The sequence below is a fragment of the Triticum dicoccoides genome, chromosome 5B (genome assembly GCF_002162155.2).
Source record: "Triticum dicoccoides isolate Atlit2015 ecotype Zavitan chromosome 5B, WEW_v2.0, whole genome shotgun sequence".
NCBI classification, from domain to species: domain Eukaryota; kingdom Viridiplantae; phylum Streptophyta; class Magnoliopsida; order Poales; family Poaceae; genus Triticum; species Triticum dicoccoides.
Genome location: NC_041389.1, coordinates 514,640,499 through 514,651,842, shown reverse-complemented (window position 1 = coordinate 514,651,842; position 11,344 = coordinate 514,640,499). Strand labels below are relative to the sequence as shown.

At 42.7% G+C, this 11,344-nt stretch overlaps 1 protein-coding gene across 1 annotated transcript; it reads left to right on the top strand.

Moving 5' to 3' along the window:
* The first annotated feature begins 3,120 nt into the window (after positions 1-3,120).
* LOC119311255 (transcription initiation factor TFIID subunit 5-like) lies at positions 3,121-10,820 on the top strand. Its single transcript, XM_037586893.1, has 19 exons — positions 3,121-3,443; positions 3,846-3,927; positions 4,439-4,517; positions 4,655-4,752; positions 4,877-4,933; positions 5,486-5,573; positions 5,665-5,774; positions 6,004-6,105; positions 6,323-6,477; positions 6,807-6,917; positions 6,996-7,065; positions 7,140-7,179; positions 7,549-7,713; positions 7,974-8,050; positions 8,751-8,867; positions 9,003-9,268; positions 10,078-10,173; positions 10,256-10,331; positions 10,433-10,820. Exons 1-19 carry the CDS (start codon positions 3,310-3,312, stop codon positions 10,478-10,480), a joined length of 1,971 nt encoding a protein of 656 aa, XP_037442790.1. The 5' UTR covers positions 3,121-3,309; the 3' UTR covers positions 10,481-10,820.
* The last annotated feature ends 524 nt before the right edge of the window (positions 10,821-11,344 follow it).

Sequence of the window (11,344 nt, the reverse complement as noted above, 5' to 3'; positions counted from 1 at the left end):
GGACACACGATTTTTTTCGCCTCCTCGAAACTGGTCGGGCACTTGTTCCCCTTGGGAAGTCATTCGTGCCAGAATGACATGTTCTCGTCGAAGCATGCGTCGGTCATTTTGTGTTTTACCTTCATCTCCAGAGCCATGAGCGTTCCTTTCAGGCGGGTATCCTCGGGCCTGCATCCTTCATACAATGGAGTAACCGCGTCTATCTCCAGTTGATCCAGCTTAGCTTTCTCTCGGGCGGCAGCTCTTGCGTTATCCGTCCGCTTGAGAAGCAACTCTTGAATATGAGGGTCCTGCATCCAGCCTCCATCGTTGTCTGCTCCGGCATCTTCATCTTCATGATCATGCCCTTCGTCTTGATCTTCCTCATCATTATGTACGACATCTTCTACATGATGACTGTGTACAGCATCACCGTCGTGATCATGTCCTGGAGATTCTTCGTATTCTCGCCCGCCCTCGCCGCGGTGGTTGTCTTGTTGTCCTTCCTCATTTCTTGCCCGACCCCCATGGACGACTTCATAGTCATCTTCATCACCTTGCCACCGATAGCCATCCATGAAACCACGCAAGAGTAGGTGGTCCCGCACCTGCCCGGAATCCGGGTTCGCAATAAGGCTCTTCAGCTTGCATCTTCGACACGGACATCTTATCTCCGTCTCGTGAAGCATCTCGGCCTTCGCGGAGCTCAAAAACCTATTCACGATGCCTTCGGTCATCGTGCGGACCATGGTCGCCTGCGGGGTAGAGCAAAACGATATTTTAGAACCAAGAAAAAATTTGGCATGACCTTCCCTAAAAATAGGACCAAAAAGAATGCATAGTGCCAAAATTCTTGCCGAGACGGAAATGAATCAACATTCCGGCAAAATATTGGCAACTATCGCATTTCAAATACCGGTACCTGCAAACACACAAATATATGCAACACCACAAACATATGCAACATCACAAACATACATAGATCTAGCTAGGCCACAAAAAGTGCATGCGCACGTTGTTGGAGTGAGTTAGGGAGAAAAAAAGTAGATCTACAACATGAAGATAGCTTTCCCCTTACTTACCTATCAAAAAAAGGTAATTTCACCACTTAATTTTGATGAATCTATGGTGCAAATGAGGTGAGGAGGAGGAGGCAGCCGAAAGCTTGGAGAAGGAGGTGGAGGGAATGAAGTGGGGAAAGTGAGTGGGTAGGTGTGGTTGTCCAAAATATCTTGTTGGGGTCCTAGGTTACTAATGGCGCACCACCTGCAAATGCGCCATTAGTAACCAGACATTACTAGTTTAAACTAGTAATGGCGCACTGTGACACGGTGCGCCATTAGTAGTTTTGCAAAAAAAAGAATAAAAAAAAGAATACAGTACTGGCGCACTCTGTGGCCGGTGCGCCAATACTAGTTAGAACTAGTAATGGCGCACTTCGCTCGGATGCGCCATTAGGATGTATGGAAAAATGAAAAAAAATATTACTAGTGGCGCACCGTGTGTCTGGTGCACCATTAGTGTCTTCCACACTAATGGCGTATCACCAAATGGCGCGCCATTAGTATATAGTAGTGGCGCACTACCTGACAGGTGCGCCATTAGTGCCCATCCCATCTATAACCCTTTTCCTAGTAGTGTGCAAAAATCCGACACAGTACTACCGCATACAGGGAGCGGTACTACCGCGCAGGGCGCGGATGTAAAAAATGACATCCGCCCTACTTCCGCTCGTGTTGCTGTGCTGGGCCAGAGGCCACGGTACTAGCGTGCTCGCGGCGCGGTACTACCATGGGCCTCAGCGGTACTACTGCTCCATTGAGTAGTACTACCGCATGCCACAACTCAATAACACTAGGAGGCCTTCATTTTGCAAAGACACGGATAAACGGTCGGTGCTCCAAAGATGCAAAGGAAAGGTGGTGCAAAGGAACAGACGTGTACGTGATGATTCCACCCTAACCTTTTCAAAGCGGACCCCTCTTAATAGTACAACTTTCCTATGACTTAAATCCACCGAAAAGAAACGTAGAGGAACGCCGTCTTCACTAGGCTTCGAGGGGCAACGAAACATCTTGTGCCTAAACATATGAAATGCTCAAAGCACACGATTAGTCCGCAAAAGCATTGTCATCAATCACCAAAACCACATGGGGTGAAATATGCCCTTACATCGAGCCACCCGCCGATACACCTCTCGCCGCCCACACGACCGAGAGGGTACCCACCATCACCACCATGGAGCCCGGGGATGTAGAGGAGCACCGGTGCGCTGCTGCGCTGCGAAGCCCACCGTCCGCGCTGCAGCCCGGCAAGGGCGCCTCGTCCTGCGCCACAGCGCCCACACGAGGAAGAAAGAGAGGCCCCACAACAGCAGGCGACGACCAGGCTTCGCCTGGCCGCACCCCCTGGCGACGACGAGGGAGGAGCAAGGAGAGACCCTCGGCGGCAGTCATGTTTGTCGGACATGTTTTAAAATAATCTTCTGGCCCTCCCTAACATGTTTTAGCAGCACTTAACCCCACTGGGGAAATAATTCCACTGCCCTCATTGGCACCTATGAAAGATAGGTGAACATATAGTTGTGCAAGACCGATGAACTTGTGACTGCGAGTGTGCGATCGGTGGACATGCTGTAGTTACACAAGTAGCATGAAAAAAACGAATCCACCAAAATAAAATATACCAATGAAATTGATAAAAAATAAAATAAATTAAGAAACCATTTTTTATGAAAAAATAGTTGTAGAAATTTTAATACATGTATGGGCAAACGTGTTAGCTAATATGAGTTCATTTTCATTTTTTTAATGTTGCTGGTGTATATTAATTAATTAATAGACCCATCAAAAAATATTAATTAATAGGTAATTAGTCTTTTGAGACAATAATAATAAATTAGTATTTTATAGGGGCAATAGTTTATTTAGGGGTTAGGAAATATAGGTAGGAAAATAGTTATTTTTTCTTTCTACCTGTGCAGCCGCGTGATGCATCAGTTTTTTTTTGTCTTTTTGTTTTTGGAGGAAAGCGTGAACGTCTGGGCTAGTTTAAGATAGACTTTTGGTCAGGAGGTAAGCCTTTCTGGCCCATATCAATGTGCACAACCCTCAAAAAACAAAACAAAAAAAAGGCACGGCACAGCGGCACGGTAGAGGAGCCGGTCCCAGCCCATCCGGCCTCGCTGGCCTGCTCTAATCCCCTTCCGCCTTCGTCTTCCCCTCCGACCCGCTCGCCCACACCGTACCAGCGGATCCGGCCCGCCCCTAAACCCTAGGGCGCCTCCCTCCCCGGGGCACGGCGGCCGGCCGGCGAGCGAGCCAGCGAGCGATGGAGGACGAGGAGATGGAGAGGAAGGTGCAGCAGTACCTGCACCGCAAGGGCTTCCGCCTCACCGAGCTCGCGCTGCAGGAGGAGCGCAACCGCCTCTCCACCACCTCCCTCTCCGACGTCTCGCTCTCCAGGTGCGAATCCCCTAAATCTCGACCCCGCCGCCCCTTGTGGTGGCCGCAGCGGCCTCGTCCCCCAAGTCCCGCGTAGTAGCCACCGGTTTTCGTGCCGTTTGTGTGAGGAGTGGCGCCGGATTGGTGGTTCCGAGTGGCCGAGCCGCGGCGCCTTGGCTATCCTGACTCGGGCCGGGCTGTTTCTGCTAGGTTTAAGTCACTCCGATGTTCAGAATCAGCTTACCCGCTCGAGCGTGAGAAATCGATACTACTTTGGCTTGGGCAATGGCAAACCTTCAACATGATTTGGGCCTTGAGCATAGTTTATGGGGGCTAATCTAGAGTATCATGTCAAATATGCTCGAAAACTGCTCTAATTCCATGTTAATCTGAAAAAATTACTATGTTCCCCTTTGTTGACAGGCCGGATAACGACCCAGCAAGATACTATGATGGCTACAACAAGCTAAGATCATGGGCATACAATTCTCTGGACCAATACAAGGTGTGCTACATTAAGTGTGGATTGTGATTCATGTTTACAGCTCTAGTAGTACATTTGAATGCACTTTGCTTTGCAGCATTCACAGATGTTTTGAGGCATGTAGCTGCTATATCCACACTGTTCAGTAATCTGGCATGCTACTCATGAGTTATCTTCATGTTTCTCTTGTTAAAAATGATCATGCCTGCTTGTGGTTGGTGCACCAGGCTTCCGGCATCATGGCTGAATGCTTGCCTACTAGCTTCAGATGTACGTAGCATTTCTGAAATGTTTTTTGTGTTTTATGGCATGTGTTCACACTGCAGAGCTCCTTCTAGAAAGCAAAAACCATTCACATAAGCATAATCATGTACTTGTCACATGATTGTAGTCGCTGGAAATGGGATATTTGGTTGCGGTGGATGGACTACTTGCTCTAATTTGATGTACCTATTACATGGAATGGCCTTTTTTATTCTTGTATATTCAGCTATATATATTTCATGCCTGAGTTTTTTTTTAAATATTGTAGCATGAATTACTCCGTGTCCTTTATCCAGCGTTTATCCATTGCTTCATGGATCTAGTGTCAGAGGGGCATACACTAGAAGGTAATTATTTTTGTGGGCAAGGAAGGTATTTGTAGTTTGTGTACATTTCTGGGATAATATTTGTTTGCATTTTATGCATCCAATTAGTTTATTTGGAGCATTTCTGTCATTGATATCACCACATATGAATCCTGCAGCTCGGGCATTTTTCCTTAAATTTCGGGAAGATCATGAACTGATGCATTCAAGGGATCTCCAAAAGCTGGAAGGCACTCTTTCTCCTTTGCATTTGGAGGTTCGTCATTTAGCTCTCTCGTATCCATTCAAGTGTCAATGGAGATTTGCATTTGTTTATTTGATTTTATCTTCTCAGGATTCACAAAACATGCACTTATTGTTCTGCCTGCTATAATTTTCAGGAAATGGATCTGGCACGATCTTTAAGGGAAAATAAATTCAGAATTAAATTATGTGAGGTAATACTGCACCAAGTTCTTCTATATTTGCATTCCATCTCTTTGTTTCAACTACGATTGTATGGGTGGGTCACCCTTTTGAGTTAAATCAATGCGCATAGATAAAATGTTCCACTGGATGCATATCCGTTGTTGTGACATTAGCTTTATAAGTTGAGATGCTTTATTCTCATGTACCCTTTTCCACCACTTACTTGGTAAGTGTTGTTATGACCAAGGGAGACAAACACAATCTAAGGTTTGTTACAAGCTTTTTCTTCCTGAATCCTAATGGGCAACTAGTTTCACATAGGAGTAGATGATACGTCATCATGATACCATAATACATATACTAAATGCTAGTGTCAAATATGAGACGCAAACTGCATATAGACCAGTTTTTAACAGATGTTGCTGGCGAAGCACATTCCATGTGGTGATTTCTAGTTCAATTGGCAACTCGTTGCATGATACATCATGATCTCACCTTTTTTTCTTTGCTGCAATTTTGTTTTTCCTATAAAATTATGTCAACTGCTCTGTTCAAAGTTTCTACCTCGTGTTTCATTGCAGTATTCATATGAATTACTTCTCCAGTATCTCCAGAAAACACAAGCTCTTGTGATGCTTGGAATAATCAATGAAAGGATAATTTTTGAAGGTACAGTTCCCAGTCTGTTGAGTTTATATCGCACATTTTACTTACCCTCACTTCTCACTTTTCCACCACTTCCCTCTATCTATATTGGCAGTGTCCGCTGGGCAGCCTTCATTGATCTCTGATGATGCGGATGTTGTTGCTCTGGTTGGAACCAGCAAAGACTTGGCAAAACAGATAAATCAGAAGGAAGTGCATTGGGGGGTATGTTATTCAGCACATCCGTGATCAATGTGTTTCTTTCCTATTATCTATTCTATCAAAATGGTTAACAATGCCGATCAAATAGGGAAAAAACTCTAGTAGCACTGTTTTTGCCACTTCCCAAACGAACCTCTTCCATGAGAGCAATTTTTCAGTTTTCTATTTAAGTATTTATTCTGCGTTATCCTTAGGCATGTGTTATTGTTAAAATTAAATTTATGGTATGCAGTTGCTTGAAGATTCAGTTGAGGAGCGTATGGAGAAAGCACTCTTAGATTCTGATAGAGCTGAAGCAGAAAGCAAGGATGCAGATGCAGAAGATAATAACAAGGCAAGAAATTCTCTCATAGTATGGGACTCTTGTTATATTATGTTTGTTATATGCTCTCTGCCATTGAAACCTGGACATTCCTTTTTTGTCAACATTCAGCAGCATGTTTTTGTTCTTCTCTTCTTCTGCTGTTATCTTAAGAACAGGAATGCTGGCCATATACCCTTTTCTGTTACTAACTTGGATCTTTCATTATTTCTTATTATATTTGCTACAGAAAAAATCCTCAGAAGGTGGAAAGCAGGGTGGACCTTTGAACAAAAAGCTCAAAAAGGATAAGCTTGTAGGTGCAACAGGGAAAAATACCAAATCTGAAACAAGCATGATTTCTGCGGCTCCTCGTGTGAAACCGGAGCTAACCCTTCCAGCGACGTAAACATTTATTCTCTTATCTGCAGTTCTAAAAAAAGTTCTACATAATTTATCAACTGTACTCTTTGAAAATAAATACCATTCCTATAACTGAATGTGGGTCCATACTCCAGACATGTGAGTGTCATGCGCTTGAGTCTGACTTGGAACCTAAAATAAAGGCTGAGGGGTTTTATGCGGGTTCTCTTGGAAAAGTTATCTTACAAGTTTCAGGAGGACCAAATATTGCTCTTTTTTCTTTTTGCAGAACATACTCACTTGTGTACTTTTTGATCTGTCAAGTGTCAGCCTTGCGTTTACGATCCTGAAAAATTACTTGTTTGTTTCAGGCCTGTTGAAGTTGAACAATCAATTCTTGAGGACCTGCGAAACCGTGCACAATTGAATAACTTGGCATTGCCATCTGTTAGCTTCTACACATTCCTTAATACACATAACGGGTAAGCTTAGCTGTAATTTAGTATCAACTGTTTCAGTGTGCATACTTTGGTTTGAAAACATTATCCTGTGGAACACAGATTAAACTGCTCATCGATCTCAAACGATGGATCTTTGGTTGTTGGTGGGTTCTCAGACTCGTCAGTAAAGGTTAGTCCCTTTAGGTGATAGTTTGTTTCTCATGTGATCACTACATTAACTGGTAAAATTTTCTTGTTCACTAGGTTTGGGATATGGCAAAGATTGGTCAACCAGCAAAAACATGTTAGTCGTTCTACACTACATATTGCTGATGTTTCTGTTCCGCTGATATGGTGAAATGCTTCTGTAACTGCACACCTGATTTCGGTCATGGTAGCCTTTTGTTCTAAGGATTCTAGTTTATTTCATTTAGTTTAAGTTACAACCTAGAAGTTTAAGGTGGTGTTGTAGCACTGATGCATGTCTTGGACAATGCAATAAATGTCTTCTGGAGCTACTTGTTAGACATGCTAGAATATTTTAACGGCGTTGCAGTATTTGACTGGAACCTGTCCAGAACTTCAGAATAATCATAGAACATATTCCTAACATAGTAGTGTTTTCATTTCTGTCTTGAATTCTTGATGGTATTTGCTGATTGGGGACTCTCAGCTAGTTCACAAGGAGAGAATGGATCTTCACAGGACGAGCGCTTGTCATCAACATCTGAGGGGAAAAGACCGTATACATTATTCCAAGGTCATTCTGGACCAGTTTATTCCGCTGCCTTTAGTCCATTTGGAGATTTTCTCCTGTCATCATCTTCAGATTCAACAAGTAAGGTGTCACTTACATTATACTCCCTCCGTCCCAAAATAAGTGTCTCAACTTTGTACTAGCTCTAGTGCAAATTTGTACTAAGCTCAAGACACTTATTTTGGGACGGAGGGAGTACTTATTTTGTACTCCCAACGGCCCATTGTAGGACAAAAACAAATAACGTCCTACATTATGGGACGGAGGGAGTACCATTCATTTCCTTGTTCATTTATTTAATCAAACTAACCGTTCATCTATTTTTTATATATTTGTTACAGTTCGGCTGTGGAGTACCAAGCTGAATGCCAATCTTGTTTGTTACAAAGGACACAATTACCCAGTTTGGGATGTCCAAGTATGTGAACAAATCTTTTCTCTGTGTCGTTGTTGTGAAAACAACATTTGAGTTCTTGCTTCATGGGGTGTCTTGACTACCTAGTTACAGGCGAAAACATTTGATTAGTTAGTTGATTCTTCAGCAGTTTTTATTTGAATGATGCTCAGATCTGTTGTTACAATCAATGTCGATGCCGTACAGTCAGTCAGTTGTTCAGTAGTTTGAAATAAACTCTTCTGAAGTTCTAATAGTGGCCTGATTTCAGTAGTTTCTAATAAACTCTTCTGAAGTTCTAATAGTGGCCTCATTTCAGTAGTTTTAAATAAACTCTTCTGAAGTTCTAATGATAGTGGCCTCATTTCAGTAGTTCTTAATTAACTCTTCTGGATTTTTTTTTTGAGAGAAAACTCTTCTGGAGTTCTAATAGTGGCCTCATTGTTACAAAAAATGTCCATGCCCTACTATTGTTTTAGTCTTGATCTTGGTGCGAGCACAAAACTGCAAATACTTGTGATAAATATTCCTAGTTCGTTCTTCATTTTGAACACTTCTGATGATGGGATTTGGAATAGGTCTGTTGGGCTTGATGTTTTTTTCAACAGCTTATGACCGGTACATATATTTGTGTTGCATAGCTTTCTTATTCTGTTGTATTGAATAGACATCATTGTGCGTTGTATACTTGTATTGCTGACATATTTTTATGTTTTTGTGGCAGTTTAGTCCAGTTGGCCATTATTTTGCTAGTGCCTCGCATGACAGGACTGCTCGAATCTGGTCAATGGATAGAATCCAACCTTTGCGGATAATGGCTGGGCATCTTGCTGATGTTGATGTAAGTGTGCTTCTATCTCTGAACTTGTATTGATTTGAGAATTGGTAGTCTGCCTACGGGAATGCTTTCAATGCCATTTACTGATGTCTGCATGTTCTGACTGATGTTTTCTTCTGCAAACTACTTATCTGACAGTGTGTGCAGTGGCATGTAAATTGTAACTACATTGCCACCGGCTCTAGTGACAAAACTGTAAGGCTATGGGATGTTCAAACTGGTGAATGTATACGAATGTTCATTGGTCATAGGAGTATGGTCTTATCACTGGCAATGTCTCCTGATGGGCGATACATGGCCTCCGGAGACGAAGATGGGACCATCATGATGTGGGATCTCTCTACTGGTCGCTGCGTTTCACCACTAGCGGGACACAACTCTTGTGTGTGGTCACTTGCTTTCAGGTACTCATCATTATACATTGTTTTGCTTGCTTAGTATCCCATGTGTCAAACAGTAGCTGATATACCAAATATGTGTAAAGAGTACTCCCTCTGTAAAGAAATATAAGAGCATTTTAGATCACTAGAGTAGTGATCTAAACGCTCTTTAGATTTCTTTACGAAGGGAGTATTAGTTTATGGCAGGGCTTGAGAAACTGGCCTTTCCTGTCTTCTGCCTTTAATCAGTTTGCTGAGCAGCGGCTTCAGTTCACACTGGGTTAGATTTATCTATACATGAGCAATGGGTTTACTAACCATTCTGGCCACCTTTTTAGAGTATTTAACTGGAATATTGCATGATTCTGTCTTCAAATGACCACACCATGGAACTTGAATGCCTGTGTGTGATTGTTTTTTCTTGAACATACATCGATGGTCCAGCTTATACTTGGTTGCAATGCAGTTGTTGGTTGACCGCAGTAGATTTACTTCTGGATCTATTATTTAAAAATCCTGTATTTTTTTTCCATGTTTTAACCACTGTTTCCAGTATAAATTATGTAAAAAAATGTCTTCCATCAATGGATTAGATTGAGTATCACTGATAGTTCTTCTGTTTTGAAGTGTACATTTTTTCTCTTCCAGTGACTAGTAATGCTGTGTTGTTCTGTCTAGCTGCTAGTCATGCTGTGTTGTTCTGTCTAGTTACATTATAGGACGGAGGGAGTATGTTTTTCTAGTTTTTGGAGAAGCATGATTACCTTAATTTCATGCTAATATGCTATACCAAAGAACCATCTTAGTTCAACAATTCTTCCTCTGTTTTATAGCTGCGAGGGAGCATTGCTTGCATCTGGATCGGCTGATTGCACTGTTAAACTCTGGGATGTTGCGTCCAGCACAAAGGCCCTGAAGATGGATGACACGTAAGTTGGTTGGCTCCCAGTAAAAGGCTGCTTTGGTTTGCCTTACTCTAGTTGTTAAATATCGTTTATTTTTGTGAAACAGCAAGGCTGGTTCTACGAACCGACTGAGGCTGCTGAAAGCTCTCCCTACAAAATCGACTCCTGTTTATAACTTGCGGGTGAGAAACCCATTCTCCTTCCATCCACCGTTCTCATCAGTTAACATATGATAGTTACCGTGTTGAGCGAAAACCAACTAACTGCTTTTTTCCAACTGCAGTTTTCTTGGAGGAATCTTTTGTTTGCATCTGGCGCTCTCTCGCTATAGGCTCCTAAGCTTGCCATATGCTCTCTAGAATACAATTTACATCCCTTAGTTTTGACTGTAAGTAGCAAAGTAGATGTTTAATTGGCTGACTCTTGTTGTGGAGCTTATTACATTGTCCTTACTGATCTCAGTCTACTCTATGATCGACTAGGTAGGGTTTTTAAACTGTAGCCTGTGAGCATTGCGACTCATTGAAATGTGTGTATTGCTGTTGTAACATTAGCTAATTTTAAATTATGTAAAAGGTAGTAGTCACAAATAGGAAACATGAACACTTGGTTGATGCAAGAAGTCAATGGTCCAAAAGCTTCTAGGATCCACTTGAGGGCTGTTTTCACAATATCTTGGTGTAGGGTCTGAAGGAGCTGCCATTTTATATAGTTATGCGACTTGCAAGAGAAAAAAAAGCACAACCTGTGTCTTGAGTTGAGTGGCAAGCAAAGGCCATATATATCTCTTAGCTATTGCTGATGTTGAGTTAATTGTGACTGCCCTCATTGGTCCAAGCTTGTGCCATTTTGTATCCTATTCCTACTACTATCTTCAGACATCTGGACCAGGACGTTCCTATCATAGGTAAATGTTGATTTCTTCATGATGCCGAATACCCAACTGTCGTGCACCCTGCATTTTGTCGACATGCCGCGCAGAAGGTCTCTCTCTGCTTGGCTGCGCCTATGTTCTGTCCCGCAGAAACAGCGACGCAAAGTAGGTGGGAGATGGCATAAAATTTTGACCTGGCCGCTGCGTTGGATGTGGAAGCTGAAATGATGCGTGACAATGGCAGATGCGACCCGAGTGTGTGGATGTGAGGGGCGCTGCGCAAGTTTTCTTAAACCCCTGCGGCCTGAGCTAGCCATCTAG